Here is a 20,198-nt window from a genome sequence, read left to right on the forward strand (position 1 = left end):
TTATTAGTGAGTTAGGAGGGGAAATGACAGGAGGAAGAGCCTCTGTATTGTACAAGTATCCTGGCTTTTCAAACTCAGTGTTGAGATACATAGTTGACGTTTCTGCCTTAAAACCAAATATTGCACTTAACTCCTAAAATATCCAGAGTAGAAGGACTCTGCCCAGATACAAGTATTCTGTCTACTTCTGGTTTTAAAAGTGGCTGGAGGAAACTATTCCAGGAATTAAGGTAGATTAGATGTTTTAGCTATTACAGTGTGCAAAACATTGAGCTAAGCTCTTTTTGTGTAAGACCTCCCTTAATCTTTACAATAGCTCGTATGGTAGCTGCTATCATCCTGCCTGTTTTAGAGATGAGATGAGTAACTTAAGTTGTTACTTCCCCAAGGCCACTTCTGCTGATCAAAAGATGGACTTCAAAACAAGAATTTACCGACCACCAACTCTATAGACGGTAGCTAAGCTTCCTATATACTTTGGTTTTTTGGGGGTTTTTTTGGCCGCCCCGAGCGGCATGCCAGATCTTAGTTCCCCAACAAGGGATCAAATCCATACCCCCTGCAGTAGAAGGGCAGAATCCTAACCACTGGACCTCCAGGGAATTCCCTATACTTTGTACTTTAAAAAAGTTTATAGGCAGTGTGTTTGGGAACATTCATAAGTAAACCATTCCTTGTAACAACTTTAAATTTGAATGAATTTATTTCAAAAGCAGTGTATGCTCATTGTTGGAAAAAAAAAGAGAATAGTACAGAAACGTAGCCTAAAGTGTATTTTCACCTATTACCACTCCTTTCCCCAAATCCTTATTGATGACATGCTTTGAACAGTTTGAGTTTCCTTGCAAACCTTTGCATGTGTATGAGTGTGTGTGTGTATTTCACATGCATATCTTGTTCTGTTGTAATATAATAGTACCACACTATACATGTTATCCTGTGTCTCGCTTTTTACATACTTAATAAACTTTGGGAAAATTATGTCGTTACATAATAGTTACTTTATTTTAATAACTGTATTTTTGTTTGTTTCTAAAAATGTAAGGATGCCCTGGTTGGATATTCAGATAATAAAAATAATACAAAAGGTGTTGAAGAACCCTTCAGAATCACTACTCAGTGAAAAACACTTAACAAATAGTACCTTTTTATAAATATCTCCTGAAGACTGAATCAGAGTTTGAAGTGTTAATTTATGAGCCTGCTAAAACATGCAGTGAATATAAACTGACTAGAAAGTTCTTCCATCCAGCTATTTTTTCATATATGTAGATGAAAAGGAGTATCAATTCCTGTTATAAATTAACATGGGCTAGCCTCACTAAATATGTCTCCACGAAGGGGGTAGCTTTGATATATTAAAAGGCTTTGAGCTCTGGTTTTGTTCTCTCCACTGAAACATGCCTCATACTTAGCAGTGATGTGTCCATAAGACTTCGAGTAAATGTTTTTACATGTCAAAGTACTTGAAGGTGAAATATCCACACATCTGAAAGTCATGCCAGAAAACTGAAAACACTATTTGCACACTTACATGGCTTTGTTTTTAACCATGTTCCTCTTCAACCATAATAGACCCCTGAAGTGGGTTTGTTTTAATACTAAGTTTTTGCTGTCAGTGTTCCTTCCTAATGAAGTTTACATTGAAGAACAACGCTGGAACTTCCCTGGTGGTCCAGTGGTTAAGACTCCGCACTTCCACTGCAGGGGGTGAGGGCTCAATCCCTGGTCGGGGAACTAAGATCCCACATGCCGTGTGACACGGCCAAAAAAAGAAAAAAAAAAACAATGCTGAATTTTGGAACCTGATTCACTAAACTATTTCTAGAAAATACGTGGGCATCACCTTGGTTTTCTAAACCTTGATATCTGTCTGAGCTTGTATCTAATTATGAGAGGTTCAGAAATGTATGATTAAATAATTTCTTTGTTATTTTTATGCCTCATCGTAAATTCTAGATTGATAGTTTTTTGTTTATAAGTGTAAAGAAAAATATTAAGTATCTAAAGTCTTCAGTGGTGTGAACTCCCCCTCCTAACCTAGTTAAATAGAAGGTAGTAAGTACTAAGTTAAATAGAAGTAGATAGATACAGTGTCGTAAATCTGGTCATCATGATAGGTCTGTAAACCTGAGAGAACAGCAGCTGCCTGAGTTTTCAAGCAAATAAAGGTAACAATGGGACATTATGGGGGGAGGGAGGAATATAACCTGTTGATTCAAATGGATCCTTGTTATAGAATTAGCAGTATGACTCCTATACTTTATTCATTTAGCAAACACTTATTGACCTCTTACTATATGCCAGACCCTGAGAGTAGAGAAATGAATAGGATAGTCCAGTGGTGAGTGCCAATAGGCAATTCCAGTGTCAGTGGTGAGTGCCAATAGGCAATTCCAGTGTAAGTGCCCTAATAGAGTAAAGCACTGAATGGTAGGGAGCACATAGGAAAAAGAGGAGCCTCAAACCTCAATATAGGGAGTTAGGGAAGGAGAGACAGTTAGGGAAGGAGGGACAGTATCAAGAACTATACAAGAACTTTACAGAGAAGTGACCTGGAGAATGAAAGGAGTTAAGTAAATAAAGGTTGGAGATAAAGAGGCACATATCAGGCAGAAGGAACTGCAGGTAGCAAGGCCTAGAGATAAATGAGAGCGAGGCACTTTTGCCTGGTGCCGAGGGGAGGGGTTGCAGAGATAAGAGAGGTATGGTATGGAGAAATGAGGCTATAGCAGCCGGCAGTGCTGTGTAATGAAGAACTTGGTGTACCATGCTGAGACATTTGGCTTTATCCTGAGCCTGTGGCCTGATTAAATTTACATTTCTGAACGCTGTCTTTGGTTGCAGCATGCAGAGACCATAAGAAATGTTCCAGAAATAGTGTTTTTATTTTAAATGCATACATTCTTTAAGCAGATAAAATCTATTAATTATGCATCAGAAATTACTAATTCTTTTTTAAAAGTTCCTTACTTTATTTATTCATTTCTTTAGTAGAATTTTTTGAGCACCTATTTTTTGCCAGGCACTGTGTAAGCTCTTAGCTCACATTATCCTCTGTGGTAGGTATTACCTCCATCTTACAGATAAACTGAGGCTTGAAAATATTGTCACCTAGGGTTACAACTAGAAAGTGTTAAGGCCTAAATTTGAATCCTGGTTTTTCCAACTCTAGAGCTACTCTTTCCCATTTGAGGGGGAGAGGGAATATGATCTCTGTAAGAAGAAATCATATATGAGGTACACTGTTTCAAAGGGAGTACACGATTATATTGAAGAGATAAAAACCAGTAGATATCAAAAAGTTTTCTGAAAGTCATAATTACTTGGCTCTACCCCAAGAGCTTTGGACTTTTCCTTTATTATGATAATGGAATTAAGGATACTAGCTTACTGTTTTGTTACTAGTGGGAAAATGGTTTAAGAATAATAAACATAGTATAGGTATAAATGGGTATTTTGTGTTTTTCGATAAAGAGGCATAAACTTCTGAGTTTCTCACGTAATAAGTACTAGGACTGGGTTTATGTAGCATTTTAATAAATGATCTGTGAGAGAAAAGTGCACAAACATTTAGGTTGTCACTGACCCTTTCTGTTCCCTTTATGACCTTTGACTTGCTCTCCTGTCTTGAGATTATGCTCCCTTCCTACCCTCTCCTACCCCCGCAAATCCCCATACTTGCTTTTGAATTAGAATACACCAGTACAGTGGGTGCCCTCTTCAAGGGAACTTAATTATAGTAATAGCTGCCATTTATTTAATGTTTATCGTAAGTTAATGTGCTAGATGCTGTGTGTATATTTTCTTATTTAATCTTCAAAATAACCCGATGAGGGAGATTTTTAGGATTAGGAAACATTTTTCAGTTGAGGAAACAGGCAAAATTTCATACATCACACAGCTAAAGGGAGTTGGGATTGGGTCTCGGATCAGTCCGACTCTAGTGGTGTATCTTGGCATCTCTCTTCCAGTAAGATGCCTGCACGTGAGAACGTGTGTTCAATTTCAAGGAGTTCAGGCATCCTGTAGGTCCCAGAATTAGATCCCCTCGCATTTTAGTTTAGCAGAGGCTTATATATAGTGTCTGTGTCCAGAGAACGGACATCCCCTTGAATGCTTCTCCCGTTCATTATGCTATTCTCACCCCAAAAAACACTTAAGCACAAATATTAAAAATGTCATATTAGAAATGTTAATTTATAACAGACATTAAAGAAATATAAATCTATATTCAACTAAATATCTTAGGAATTCTTAGTCTTTTTTTTTTTTTTTCCTTTCATGGTGTAAAGAGAAATCCTCAGTCTTTTGTCAGTTGTTGTCTGTGTGCTTTAACCTCCTCCTTTAGTTACTAAAGTTGTTCTTTAGACATTTTCAGCTTCTTTCCCGTCTTTGTTTTTCCCTTTCACACAGCTTGGCAGAGCTGTAAGAGTAAAGAGTACAAGCACTCTTTGTACATTTTCACACACAAGTTACATGAATCTCAGTGATTGTGTCTTTCCCATCAGAAGGGAGTAATGTTCTCAAAGCAGCGAACCTTCTCATTTCCTTCCCAATATTTGCTTGGATTTTGTGGTCATTGATTGATTTTATATTGAGCACTGAGGGAAGGAACTCCTGGCACCTTCCATAGCCTGGTGTTTTTTGTTTTTTTTTTATTATTTGATTTTTTGAATAGGTAATCATTCAAATGGAATAGAATTCAAAAGGTACAAAAGGGTCCTCAGCGAAAGGTCTCCTGCCCTCTCAACTTTTTGTCCCCCAGCCCCTCAGTTCCCCTTCACAGAGGCAACCAGTGTTATCGGTTTCTTGTATATCCATCCAGATAGACAATCCAGAGATTGTATTAGAACATAACTTTTAAAATATACTGAAAGGGAATTTTAAAAGATATTTGGAATGGATCTATAATACTAGTAATGCTTTCTGGCATTTAGCTATTACAAGAAAATCTTACAAGGCTATTAAAAGGGGCAGAAGTTTGAAAGATATACTTCCACATAGATAAATATGTTGCACTTAAGTCTCTGCCTGTGTGTTAATGCCCTTCTACCCAACAGAGACATCCAGGTTCTGAACATTAGCCAAAAGAGTATAAGAAATAAAACCCAGAAAAACTCAGCCTACTTTTTTTTTTATAATGAAAATAGTTTTTAATCCAGAGTTATTTTTCCCCCAGCTTTATTGAGCTATAATTGACATATAGCATTGTGTAAATTTAAGGTATACAATGCAATGATTTGATACATGTGTACATTGCACAATGTTTACCACAATAAGATTAGTTAGCATATTCTTTATCTCACATAATTAACATTTTGTTGTTGCTATAGTGAGAACATTAAAGCTGTGCTCTCACAGCAACTTTCAAGTATACAGTACAATATTGTTAACTAGTCTCCATGCTTTACATTAGATCTCTGGACCTTATTCATCTTATAACTGAAAGTTTGTACCCTTTGACCAACATCTTATTTTCCCTGCCTCTCAGCCTCTAGAAACCACCGTTCTATTCTCTGTTTTATGAGTTTGATGTTTTTTGATTCCATGTATAAGTGATATCATATTTTTCTTTCTCTGACTTATTTCACTTAGCATAATCCTCTCAGGGTCCATCCATGTTGTTGCAAATGGCAGGATTTCTTTCTTTTTATGGCTGAATACTGGATATAGATATAGATTATAGATGTAGATATCTCATATTTCCTCTATCCATTCATCTGTTGATAGACACTTAGGTTGTTTCTGTGTCTTGGATTGGCTATTGTGAATATTGATGTGATGAACATGGGAGTGCAGATATCTCTTCAAGATAGTGATTTCATATCTTCAGATATATATACCCAGAAGTGGGATTGCTGGATCATATGGTAGTTTTATTTATAATTTTGTGAGGAACCTCTCTACCGTTCTCTGTGGCTATACCAATGCACATTCCCACCAACAGTGCACAAGGGTTCCCTTTCTCTCCAACCTTGCCAGCATTTGTTGTCTCTTGTCTTTTTGATAGTCATTCTAACAGGTGTGAAATGATGTCTTATTGTGGTTTTGATTTGCATTTCCCTGATGATTAATGATGTTCAGCACCTTTTCATGTACTTGTTGGCCATTTGTATGTCTTTGGAAAAGTGCCTATTAAGTCCTTTGCCCAGTTTTTACTCAGATTGCTTGCTATTGAGTTGTATGAGTTCCTTATATATTTTGGATATTAACCCCTTGTTATTTATGGCTTGTAAATATTTTCTGCCATTCCGTAAGTTACCTTTTTATTTTGTCAATTGTTTCTTTTGCTATGCAGACACTTTTTAGTTTGTTGTAGTCCCACTTGTTGATTTTGTTTTTGTTGCTTGTGCTTTTGGTGTCATATCCAAAAATACTTGCCGAGACTGATGTCAAGTAGCTTTTTCCCAGTGTTTTCTTCTAGGAGTTTTACAGTTTAAAGTCTTTAAGTCCTTAATCCATTTTGAGTTAATTTTTTGAGTGGTATTAGATAGGGGTCCAGTTTCATCCTTTTGCATGTAGGTATATCTAGTTTTCCCTGTACCATTTATTGAAGAGACTATCCTTTCCCTCACTGAGTATTCTTGGCTTTCTTATCAGTCCTTTTTTTTCTGGCCAAACTATGATACACCTTTACCTAAAATACTGATTGCAGTTCTTACTGCTCTTCAGAAATGTAGTAACGTTAGACATGTTCTGAGAAAACGCAGCTAAAGCAGATCAAAGAAATGAGTACTATGGCAGACTAAAATGATTAGGATTGTCCAGTATGTCAGAAAGGATATTGCTAAGACGCTTATAAACTTACTGTGACCCCTAATGATCCTCACCTTCAGGTATTCATACCATTATGCAACCCCCTCCCCTTAAGTGTGAGTGCGACATAAGACTTGTTTCTAACTAATACAATATGGCAAAGATGATGGGATATCACTCCCATGGTTGTATTAGATTATATAAGACTCCATCTTCATAGTAGACTTACACTAGAGACTTTTTACCTTGCCAGCTGTGAAGAAGTAAGCTACTATGTGGTCAGATGGCCTGTTGAGTGGACCGCGTGGCAAGAACTGCAGGCAGCCTCTTGGAGCTGAGTGTGAACCCCGCAGCTAATAGCCAGCAAGAAGCTGGGCCTTTAGTTATTACGGCTGCAGGGAAATGATTTCTGCCAGCAACCCAAATGAGCTTGGAAGCAAATTCTTCCCCAGCCTTCACATGAGAATGTAAACCCAGTTGGCACCTTGATTGCAGCCTTAAGAAACCCTGACTAAGGACCCAGGTGACCTGTGCCCAGACTCCTGACCCACAGAAAATATGGGATGATATGTTTGTTGTTTTAACCCACTAAGCTTGTGATAATTTGTTACATAGCAACGGAAAACAAATACATTATTTAATCTTCTGATTTTCATAGGTTAGAATGGTTTAATATCAACAATTCCATGTGATTTAACTTAATTAGGGGAAATCAGTAATTTAAATCTAATTTATCACAGAGCCTTCAAGGTGATAACCAGCCACACCTCTAATAAAAGACTCAGTTCAGGAAAGATGGTGCTATCAGCCACAGTCCCAGCTGCTACAACTGGCTGGAGGCTATAATTGATATTCTCATTGTAACTATATCACTCAGAGTTCAGTCAGGGAAGCTGAGCAACTCTGACTTACGGGGTAGGGGAATTATTATAGGAATTGGGCCTTACGCAATTGTGGAAGAAGCTGGGGAAGTGAAGGTCTGAAAGGGAGAGGAGTTAGACCCAAAGGAGTTAATAATCAGTCAACCTGGAAAGCCAAGGACATTGAGCCACTAAGGTGGAGCTGCAAAGGGGGAAGCATGAGGACAGTGGCAGTTGTATCCGTGGATCTGCAGCCAATCATCTGGTGGTTGCCTGGGGCCAGTATTATCACCAGGGCTGCAGTTGGGAGGGAGAGCTGGATGCAGAGCTGAGGAGAGCAAGGACAAGCTAGAATCTACGGGCACCTCTGTGTCTGCCTGTCACCACATCTAGCTACAGTGACTTTTTTTGTTGTTTGTTTTTGAGTTTTTTTGTTGTTTTTTTTCTGGTTTTTTTTTTTTTGGCTGCGTTGGGTCTTCGTTGCTGCGCGTGGGCCTTCTCTAGTTGCAGCAAGCAGGGGCTACTCTTTGTTGCAGTGCACGGGCTTCTCATTGCGGTGGCTTCTCTTGTTGCGGAGCACGGACTCTAGGCACACGGGCTTCAGTAGTTGCGGTGCGTGGGCTCAGTAGTTGTCACGCACGGGCTTAGTTGCTCCACGGCATGTGGGATCTTCCCAGACCAGGGATTGAACCCACGTCCCCTGCATTGGCAGGCGGATTCTTAACCACTGCGCCACCAGGGAAGCCCCTACAGTGACTTTTAGAGAGTAATGGCTGCTGCTGCGGCTTCCTTTCAAATCACACATTTCTGTTTTGGCCAACTTTAGCTTAGAAACAGACAGGGATGGAGATCGTGGAAAAGAGTTTTAGCTTAAGCAACTTTAAACAGTACAGGTCAGCACAGTCTCCCTCTTCCATCACCCAACCTAGATTTTCTTCATGCTTTACCAACATTTCAGCAGGTCTAGATAGCCTTCCAGGTGAGATGACCCAGACCTTCATCCCAGAAGTATCTGCAGTTGCCCAGCCTCCGTTATCACTGACCAAGGAAGCACCAGAAGGTACTGCAGTTGAGTCCCTCAGATTCTGGACGAACACCTTCCTGCTCCTTTTGTACTGCCCCAAACCTAGCGCCCTGGCACAGCACTCTCAATATCCACTCTCACCGTATTTATATCCAGGTCTTGTAATTCCTTGGGTGTGTGTGCTTTCTTCCCAGAACAGGGACTATACTTTCTCTCTCAGAATGTGATTATGCTTGAACAGATCCTGATTATTGGTTTGGAGCTAGTGAGAGGAGGCAGGGGCAGATGTTGAAGAAGACAAACCCTGTCTTTTCAGGCACCTCCAGGGTCTTCTGGCAAGAGAACACTACTGTCCTCTAGCAAGGAGTTGGGAGGTGCTGCTCCTCCCAGCCCAGAAAGTTCAAGTGAATGTTGGGGTTTAGCATTCCTAGCTCATCCACCCAAATATCCCCCTTCCAGGTTTCTGTGTCCACCTGTTCCTATCAAGACCCAGATTTTGTCAGAGATTTGCCAAGACTTTGCTCAAGTCTTCTTTGTAGTTCTGATATCCTTAAAATTAAATCTTGAGCCTGAGTTTTGGCAGTCTTTTCTGCAGCTGCAGGAAATAAGGGTCTCTTTGAACACTGATCTAGAAGTTCCCTGATTTTGACAGAATTCTTAGACTTGAGGGGTGACTGTCATTTTCTTTTTTTCATGACTTTTCATCCAGCCACATCAGGTCCTTTGAATTACTAATGTTTCTGTTCAAGTTCAGCCACTACTACTGAACTAATACTTCACTTAGTGAAAAATCTTAGTATTGTCATGCTGCTACAGGCAGGGGTTATCACCACCCCACTTGTCATTAGGAATGGGGTCCTCTTTGCCATTGTACCAGTGAGTGATTTAGTTCCAGAATCTCACTCAAGAATCTTATTTCTGGGCTTCCCTGGTGGCGCAGTGGTTGGGAATCTGCCTGCTAATGCAGGGGACACGGGTTCGAGCCCTGGTCTGGGAAGATCCCACATGCCGCGGAGCAGCTGGGCCCGTGAGCCACAATTGCTGAGCCTGCGCGTCTGGAGCCTGTGCTCCGGGACAAGGGAGGCCGCGATGGTGAGAGGCCCGCGCACCGCGATGAAGAGTGGCCCCTGCTTGCCACAGCTGGAGAAAGCCTTCACACAGAAACAAAGACCCAGCACAGCCAAAAATAAATAAATAAATAAAAAAGCTTCTTTCCTTCTGCCCCATTTAAAAAAAAAAAAAAAAAAGCTATCCTATTTTCACTTATTAAAAAAAAAAAAAGAATCTTATTTCCTAGGGCCACTTATCTTACTATCATAGTGTGGGTGTCTCCTCTCATTCCCCCATAACCTGTGCTGAAACAGCCTAAAACAAAGGCTTGCTTGCAGGTAGTTTAATTGGTAAGGAATCCCATGAACAAGAGTGAGAATTGGGGGGATTGAAAAAGGGGAGGAAGGAAAGCAGCATAAGAGTGGGCCATTGTGTTGGTTACCACTGGAGGCTACTGGGCTTCAAGCCTACCAGGATCCTTGAGGAGTTTTGTAGAATCTTCTTCAGAATGGTCCTCCTGAAGGATAACAGAGAGGAGCCTTTATCCAGCCAGCTCTCAGATGTTGCAGAGTCCAAGGACTAGCAATGAAAAACACTAAGGCATAGATTGACTTGTCTTCTAACCCCCATGTCTGATGCTTATTCTCTGCCTTGGATCTGGAATTCTGGTTGCCTTTTTAAAATAGATGTGCAGGGATGATATGTTGATGGTGGTGTTTTAGAAAGCAAACCTTTCGGCTTCGTGATCATTATGGATTAGAATACTGAAGGGACAGAGATAGTGGGAAGCTTTTCTATAATTAGTGTGTGAGGTACTGAGGATTTGAACCAAGGTGGTGTTAATAGGAATGGAAAACAAAGCTAATCAAAGAGCGTTTTGAAGGAAGAATCAGTAAGAAACATTAACTAGTTTTGTGTGTGTGTATGTGAGAGAGAGAGAGGAAGAGAGTTGGCACAGCTGATTTAAGATGTCTTGCCTAGAAAAAGGATAGTGTTCATGGACACATTGGCTCCCCAATATTATTTAACATAATCCTCAGAACTCTGATGGGATTATTTCATCCTGGATGTGAGGAAATGACACTAGCAGAGGGTGGTGTGCTTTGATCCAGTACAGGCTGGTAGGTGAGAGCCAAGAGTTAGTGATATAATTACCTGAATTCAAAGCCTTATATGCTCCTCCTGCTACTTCATGCTGCCCTCATTTCCCTCTTGTTTCATAATTCCTTTCCTTAGGATTTGGAATCAGTCATGTACGGGTTAGTAGGAAAGAACTGAAACAACTTTTCTCTCGAGCCTATTTGCACTTGAAGTTGTAATTCTAACTCTGGTGCCACTGAAGAGTCACTATGCCTGCTCTAAGGCCAGCCTTCCTCTAACCTTATTATATTGTTTTATGTTGCATGGCATGTATTTCTCACAAATTTCCAGGTCAGTTGAAATCACAGATTTAAATTTGCAACCCTGGACTCACTCTGATTGCCACCGTGGTTGAGTAGGGTCGGTGGCTCTGTTCCCACTGCTGCTCATTTTCCTCCTGGGACCAACAAACTAGCCACAGTGTGTTCTTCCCATGGCAGTGGCAGAAGGTGAGAGGGCAAGTCTAGTTCCCAAAAGTACTTTTGAAGCCTTTTGTCACATCACATTCACTAACATTTAATTGGCCAAAGCAGATCCCATGGCCAATTCCAAAGTCTTGGGGCAGGGAAGTACACTCTGCCCGTGGAGGTGGCGGGGCACAGGGATCAGAAGGCTGGTAGTAGTGAATATGTCTAAACAGTAATCGAGCACGTGTGGGTAATAGTCTAATAAGCTCCAAAGTTCTAGTTTAAAAAGATAAAGTAGCCATTCTGACTGTGTCGTTTAGTTGTCTTTAAAGAAATATATGTACTGTTTAATCTGTAGTTAGGAAATGGAGTCAGTAAGCTCTACAGGGAAAAAAGAGAGAGCGTACCCTCTGTAAGTTAATTAGTACTGAATGGGAGGAAACAAACCTGACTTCCATATATCCTGAAACTGGCAAAGGGGAAGGAATTTTAGCACAGTGCTACTGAAAGTGTGTCTACAATGAGATAAGTACAGAAATTGAGAGTATGAATTTTAAATCTTTTGTAGCAATTTGACATTGCCATAGTATTTAAGCAGTGTTTTTACTGAATTTTACTGAAGTATTGGTCCATGGCAGATCAGAAACTGAAAAAGAGGCAAAAACAAAAAACTGTTCCTTGACCCAAGATAGTTTGAGAAGAGCTAAGATAGATTATGACTTTCAGCTCACTAGAAATGAATACCTGCACTGCGCATAAATGGACCTTGTGATTTATACATTGGTCTTTTGGGATTTGGGTTATTATCACTTTGTCACCAAGGATCTGACCATCTTTCAGTGTGCTAATAATGTTTTTGGACTTACGAGACTGGTCCAGATTTTACCAAGGAAACGGCATTGTGTGAAGCCTCTTTGCATCTTACTTGCTAGCCTTTCCCTGCCAGCATCCCTTTGGCCTTGCTGCTACAGTATTTACATTTTCATTCCATTATTGACAAGCTTGACAAAAGGCAAATTACCACTAATTGATATTCTTTGCTATAATATGAAAATGCTAATTTTGACAAAATTAGATAAATCTCTTTAAAATATACGTTCCAACTTTTTTGGGGGGAACCTAATTGTCTTTCTTTTACATTTGTGAGTTAATATTACCATGTTTGGTATATTTTCTATTCATGAGAGAGGCAGTTCTAAGTGAAGAAGTTCTGATGAGCATTGATTAGTAGAAGACCTAAAGTTAGAGGCATAAGAAGGAGATGGAAAGAGATTTATAGGATAGAAGGGAAGGAAAGGATGTGTTTCATTAAGTATGACTTGTCCTCTTCCTAGCTGTATGACCTTGGCAGATGAATTAATCTTTGTGAGTCTTAGTTTTCTCATCTGTAAAATGGGAATCATAATATACCTTCTTCAAGAAGAAGTGCTAGGATTAAATATTATCTAAATTAAGCACAGAGCTTGGTACATAATAAATTTCAAAAATGTTAGCTATTATGTTTGTTTTTAATTAATTATTTACCAGGTGTCAGGTAGATAGATAGAATCAGATATAAGATGGGGCCACTACCAGGACTTCCCTGGTGACGCAGTGATTAACAATCCGCCTGCCAATGCAGGTGACACGGGTTTGAGCCCTGGTCCAGGAAGATCCCACATGTCACGGAGCAACTAAGCCCGTGCGCCACAACTACTGATCCTATGCTCTAGAGCCCGTGAGCCACAACTACTGAGCCTGCGTGCCACAGTTACTGAAGGCCGCACACCTAGAGCCCGTGCTCCTCAGCAAGAGAAGCCACCACAATGAGAAGCCCACGCACCTCAACGAAGAGTAGCCCCCTCTCGCCGCAACTAGAGAAAGCCCGCACGCAGCAATGAAGACCCAACGCAGCCAAAAATAAATAAATAAATAAATTTATTAAAAAAAAATAAAGATGGGGCCACTACCCTAAAGGAGCGCTCAGTCTGATAGAGGATTCAGACAAATATATCAGAAAGATAAACTAGGATGGGAGTTTAATGCTATTACAGAGAGAAACACAGGACACCATGGAAACTTTTAGGTAAGAGGAACACCTGACTTTTGACTTAGGCTTTGGGGAGCGGGTTCAAGATAGGTTTTTGAAAGAGGCAATATCTAAGCTGAGTCTAAAAGATGTGGAGGAGTTACGAAGGAAAATTAAGAGCATTTCAGAAAAATGGAACAACATATGTAAAGGCCTAGAGGTGAGAGAGTTCGGTGGAATTCTAGGAAATTGTAAGTAATGCAGTATGACTAGAGTACAGAATATGAACCGAGTAGGGGCTGGAGAAGTTGGCAGAGGCCAGATCATCCAAAAAACTGCAGTTTGGATTTTATCTTGAAGTCAAGCTACTGAATAATTTGTTACATACGTAACAAAGTTGTGTGTGTGTGTGTGTGTATATGTGTGTGTATATATATATGTGTGTGTATATATATATGAGGAGGGAAGTGCTAGAGGAGGGAGGAGGAAGGGCTAGATTTCCCAGAGGAAACGAAGTGACTTTTGGATTAAAGATGTCTGCAGAATATCCATGTGAACTCTGGGAAGTTAAGGAATGAGTCTGGGAAGTTTAAGAAATGAGTCTGGATGTCAGGAGAGAGCTCTAGGTTGGACCTTGAAAGACATAAGGATACAATGGGAGTTAAGGCCATGGGGACAGGTGACATTACCCAGGAAATTGTGCAGTAGAAAGAGCTTTGTAATTACAGCACTTGGCAAGTAGGTACTCCAGAATGTTCAAATGAAGGAAGAATATCATCAAGGATACGGTCTCATTTAAATCTCATATAATAACCCTGAGTTAGGAATATAATCCAAGTTTTACAGATGAAAACATTTCAGGCTCAGGGAGGGTAAGTGATCTGCCCAAAGTGACTTTTCTGCTAAATGGTCAAGCTGGGATTTCAAGTCAATTTGATTTCAAAGTCCATTTTTCCTATCATGTCTAGCTTCTTTGTAAACCTCAGAAGTTTAAACATATGATGTTATCTTTAATTCCCTTTCTTCCCTCTGCCAATATCCTGGTTTTAGTAGGATTGTGACACATTTTTTTAAAAACCACATTTTCTCTAATTTGCCTGGGTTTGTCCCCAAACATGTCTACCAGATTGCCTTTCCTGTCATGTTGACTCATACTACTTGACTCCACTTCAGTGCCTGCTTTGAAACAGCAGACTGACAGAAGTCCTCCACTGGCTACTGGGCGAGGCTTGTCCCCCTCAGCTTGGCATTCAAGGCTTACAGTAAAATCTTGAGAACTGTTCAGAACTTTTCCATATTTCCCACTTCTCATCAGCACACATTCATGCCTTTGATGTTGTTTACATGCAGATTTCATTTATAAGGATCTCATTTTAATGTTTAGATTAAATAAATTAATCTTTAATCTTTAGATTTAATTACTCTTATGCTTACTCTGTTATTTCTAAAAACGATTTTATCTTTGTGGCAGAAAAAGCTTGGATGTCATCCTACCTTAGTTCCATACCCAGTGTAAGGGTTCTTGGTACTCTACCCGTAATGCGATGAGCTAGCCTCCTGCCTTTTTCTAGAGGGATCCTTGAGGGGAGGTAAGGAGAGCAGTTCTAATTGTTAGAAATTTCTTAATAATGAGTCAAAATCTCTCTTCTTTTGCCATCATGTGTTTCCCAGGACTTGCCCTTGCAACCACAGAGAATGGGTCATTTCTTTTCTGCCTCATGAGGTTCCATCAAACATTGAAAGATAGCTCTTATGTCTCTCCTCGGGTTTCTCTTACATAAATCAATAATAATCTTGTTTGTTCAGAGCTTTTCTTCAGTAACAGGTCTCAAACTCTCCACTGTACTTACACCCTCCTCTGAGAATTCTGGAGTTTTGTCATTGCCTGTCCAAACACAGGGCTCAGAACAGAACACAGCACCCCACAGGAGAGCAGTGCAACATTATTCCTTTGATTATGACTCTATGCTTGTATCTTAAAAGCCTGAGATTGCTTTAGTTTTATAGCAGCCATGTCACATTTTGCATTTGTTCAGTTAACATACCCAGATATTATCTTTAAATAAGCGGTTATAGTTAAGCTAGCTTGCCCCTATCTTCTACTGTGCCGTTGCTTTTCTTTAATCTAAATATAGAACTTTCTGATTTTTTTGGTTAGATTTCATCTTCATTTCGATCCATCTTTTTATCTAATTATGATCATTTTATCCAGTGTATTTTTAACTGCGTTTCCCAGCTTTAGGTCATCTCAAGACTTTGAAGCATTCTTTCCACAACTTAATTCAAATTCTTGATTAACATCGGAAAGACAGAGACTCTCCACTCCATCCTGGGAGTTAATCAGTGCTACTTGCAAATGGTTCTGTTAGCCACTGTTCTGTCATCCCTCCACATCTTTTTGTCTTATCTTCAAAGATCTCATTTGTACATTCAGCAAATTTTTATTTAATGCCAACCAGGTGGTAGAAGGTGCTAGAGATACAGTGAAGACAGCGGTCCCCGTCTTCTGTAGCTAACAGTCTAGAGACATCATGAAGTGTTTCGTTAAATGCTTTGCAGAAATCAGGTTACACAATTCTCTATGATATTCTGCTTATCTGGTACCATATCAGAAAAGGGGAGGAAGCATTACTTTTTACAAACTCTATATTGGCTCCTAATGATCTTATATCACCTGAAAATGGGAATTGTTATCTTTCTCTTTTCACTTTTCATAGGTTCACAAGAACTTTGAACTTTGGAAGTCTCCAGGGTTCACTGCTGCCCTTTCTGTCTTTTACTACTCTATCTTTTAAACCTCTGAGCTCATTAGAGAGCAGCTTGTTTAGCCATATTTTTGTTGTTGGTGGTGGTGGTGGTGTTTAAACAACCCCCCCATTATTGGGGTTCTTTTTTTATTTTATAGTAAACTTAGTTGTGAAGAATTTCTGTCCAACTTTAGCCATTTTCCTTTACACAGTCTTTGTCACTCTAATTTTACTTATATTTTATCTTTGTATTTTGAAATTATCTTTCCTAAGGAAAATAGATGACTATCCTCAGATTTTCTTCTTCTCTTCTTTGAGCTCTTAAGGTGCCATAGTCACTTTTCCAGGATCCTGGTCCTTTTCACTTAAACCACATATTTCTTTTTAGTTCACCAGATGAACAAAAAACTGCAGTATTTTATCTGTATTCTGAGGGATTAAACTATCGACGATGCAAAGTGTTGTTTTTTTATTAGAGTAATACAAAAAACAGATGTCCTCATAGTTCCTAGAAGATAGCTCACCTGTCTTACCCCCAAGGGTGGATTCTCTTATCAGTCAGGTGTCATCCAAACCTTCCTCTTGCCAGTTCCCACAACTGTACCATTTCTACCTATTCTTCTTTCTTTCCCGTTTGGTCCAGTGCCCTCCACTATAATGTCTTATACAAATTGTTGAGTTGCACATAGATGTTTATTTTCTTAAACAATTATGAGGGTTCCTTGCCTTTTTCTATGGATCTGTCTTTATGGAACAGCAGATTTCCTATAGATGTCATAATCTATTATAGTTACCAATTGTTACCCCATCCCACCAAGTCTTGGTGATTACCATGAGATTTTATTTATCTCCTTGTTCTTTTTTACCATTGCTGCTTTTCAGGTTGGTGTCTAACACACTGATGTTCAATAAGTAATATTTATGATTAATCTCAAGAAGTATTTGCCTTCTCTTTTAGGCTGTGAGGATATCATTGCTGAAAGCATCTCATTAGATACCTTAATTGCCATCCTCAAGTGGAGCTCTCATCCATATGGCTCTAAATGGGTACACCGACAAGCTTTGCATTTCCTCTGTGAGGAATTTTCCCAGGTCATGACTTCGGATGTTTTTTATGAACTCAGCAAAGACCATCTGCTTACTGCTATCCAGTCTGACTACCTACAGGTAATCATTTATACGCCTCTCAAATTCAGTGTCATTCATAGGTGCACCAAGCAACCCATCTGTGCTCTGTTACTCTCCCATCTAGGGAGATCAGCCCACCCAGGGATGCCCTCTTCATTTTTGTACAGCCACAGCCTTCTAGCTCTCTGGCCCTTTGTGCGCTCTGCCGCCATGATTCAGCATTGTGAACCGGCCCAGGTCCTAACCAACCACGCCAAAGGGGTTGTGCCAGTAGGCAAAAGGCAGGGTCAGAAGCATATCCCAATGGTGACTCTCTTGGCTTCTGTTAATAATATATTCACTGTAACGGTTTCATTTATTTGGTGAAGTATCAGAAGATACTTAGTTAGTTTAAGCAGCACAAAGTAAGAATAATATTCAATTTCTGACCTACTCAAATGCTTATAAAAACTCAATGTGTGTGTCCTGCTGAAGTATAATAATGCTTTCAACTACTTATTTTTAGTCAGAAGTACTTTTAAGCAAATTCTTGTGCCCTTGACTTATATGTCCTTTATAATTAGGTAATTTAAACTAACAATAGATTTAAAATATTGTAAAAAAATACTTTCAGGTAGAATATGTTCAAGCTTTTTTTTTTTCTTTTTTTTTTCTTTTTGCATTGGCTGTATGAATTTTATGCTAGAAACTGTACAACAGTTTTAATGTTATGAAGTCATAAACTCATTGAGCCATTTCCTGTTTCTTTGTATTTGTACCAGAAAAATTATGAAATGCTTCCATCTCAGTCAGAAATGAAGATTTTAAAAATCCACTTAGCATCTGTGTTTTTCCTTCATATATTGCTTTGATTGCAGTACAAATGTTGTCATAATTGGTTTTGGTTTATTTTGGATCTGTGTTCATTAACCTTATTTCACTGTCCTGATGCAGACATTATGGGAGTTAGGATTTGTCAGTTCTCTCAATTAATTGTTTTTAGAAGCTTTGCATTTCTTCTTAGAAAGTAAAAACCTTGGACAGCAGCCTAGCTTTTGCCCTAAGATTTTAAATAAAGTACAAAAGAGGGGCTTCCCTGGTGGCACAGTGGTTGAGAATCCACCTGCCAATTCAGGGGACACGGGTTCAAGCCCTGGTCCAGGAAGATCCCACCTGCCGCGGAACAGCTGAGCCCGTGCGCCACAGCTACTGAGCCTGCGCTCTAGAGCCCGCGAGCCACAACTACTGAGCCTGCGCTCTAGAGCCTGCAAGCCACAACTACTGAGCCCGCGCTCTAGAGCCTGCGAGCCACAACTACTGAGCCCGCGCTCTAGAGCCTGCGAGCCACAACTACTGAGCCCGCGCTCTAGAGCCCGCGAGCCACAACTACTGAGCCCGCGCGCCACAACTACTGAAGCCTGCACGCCTAGAGCCCGTGCTCCGCAACAAGAGAAGCCACTGCAATGAGAAGCCCGCGCATTGAAATGAAGAGTAACCCCCACTCGCCGCAACTAGAGAAAGCCTGCACACAGCAACGAAGGCCCAACACAGCCAAAAAAAAAGTACAAAAGAATGAGGGGCACATTGCCATTTCACAGACAGTGCTTGAAGGGTCCTTCACCAGTCAGTAGCATACTTTGTGGAGATTGTAGTGTTTTCTGCCAAAACAAGTTGCCATACTTGTTTTTTTCTGCTCCTGCAGGAGATAGTGGTCACACTGTATCCTTACACTTTTACTTTCATCTGTTTATCTCCATATTGTCCCAAAAAGAATTTAAGCCAGCTCTATCGAAACCGTATAGTAAGATAAATTTAAAACAGGGGAAGAAAACAGGATAAAGAAAAAATAAAGATGGAAATAAGAATAAAAATGTAATTAGAGCCAAGAGTGAGGTTACTGGACAAAACACATGTCATTCGGTCTTGTGTATTTGCTGCTGATACACCACAGGTTTAGCTCAGACACATTGGAAACAGCCAGTGTAAAGAGTGAAGCGTGGCAAGTTGCACATTGTATTTACTTTATGACCTAGGAGGAGTCATTAATGAGATTAACCGTCTATCTGATTGCACTGAAATAAATGTAAACCATTTTTTATTATAGGCAAGTGAACAAGATATCCTTAAATATCTGATTAAATGGGGTGAGCATCAGTTAATGAAGAGAATAGCAGACAGAGGTAAGCTCAGAAAACTAGCTTGCAACTGTAAGCTTTTCCTGAAAGTTACTGAAGTGCGGCTGCACATCAGTCTTTTGACGGTTGCCACTGTTGCCTGGTGAAAACAGAAATTTTTACAATCAGTAGAATCCTTTAGTGACAAGGGTATACTTTGTTAGAAATAAATATACCAGAAAATTTAATTTTGCAACTTTAAAGCGATACTCTTAATGCTATCTTTCTATGTGTTTAATAATATATGTTGACTGATTTATGAAAGTATTAGACTGAAATTTTTCATTTAATTAAAGTGTTACAAAAGCATGTCGTTGATGAAAATGTTCTAGAATTAGATAGTGGTGATAGGTGCACAACATTCTAAATGTACTAAAAGTCCCACTAAGTTGTACACTTTAAGATGGTTAAAATGGTGAGTTTTATGTTATGTGAATTTTACCTCAAGGGAAAAAAAAAATATGACTACCCAAAGAGAGTATATTTGTTGTTTATTTTAAATTTTTGTAGAAGGTAAAGGAGAAATGATCCTTTTGAATGGCCTCCAGCTGGGGATACTGCAGAAGAGATAGAAGCATCATATGTAGCTTATGATTTTAACTGAACTTTGGAAGCTTATGATTCTATAGCAGTCTTATATTTATATCTAGGGTTAGCCCACCCACCTGTGCTCCTTCTTTCATAGAATATTGTGTTCCTCTATGTAGTGAACCCAAATCAAAATATTAGAAAAATTAAATGCAGGTTTCCCTTTCCTGTCATTTTCAACAGCTTTATATAAATATAATTTACATACCATAAAGTTCACCTTTTTAAAGTGTTCAAGTCAGTGTTTTTTAGTACACTTACAGAGTTGTTCTGCCCACATTTTAAAATATATTTTAAAAAATCAAGCTAAACCTGCCTTCAAATCTTTTTATAG

General features: G+C 39.5%; 1 protein-coding gene across 4 annotated transcripts in view; it reads left to right on the top strand.

The window, feature by feature from the left end:
- Nucleotides 1–20,198, top strand: part of BTBD7 (BTB domain containing 7) — an 84,545-nt gene that overhangs the window by 46,368 nt on the left and 17,979 nt on the right. For 3 of the 4 annotated variants that reach the window (XM_082384483.1, XM_082384481.1, XM_082384482.1), the window contains 2 exons: nucleotides 16,954–17,162; nucleotides 19,207–19,282. In XM_082384483.1, the coding sequence (XP_082240609.1) occupies nucleotides 16,954–17,162; nucleotides 19,207–19,282 (285 nt within the window). The remainder of the gene's footprint in view (nucleotides 1–16,953; nucleotides 17,163–19,206; nucleotides 19,283–20,198) is intronic. The other variant, XM_082384484.1, reaches the window with a different exon arrangement.

The sequence above is a fragment of the Balaenoptera borealis genome (genome assembly GCF_965194805.1).
Source record: "Balaenoptera borealis genome assembly, chromosome: 3".
NCBI lineage: Eukaryota > Metazoa > Chordata > Mammalia > Artiodactyla > Balaenopteridae > Balaenoptera > Balaenoptera borealis.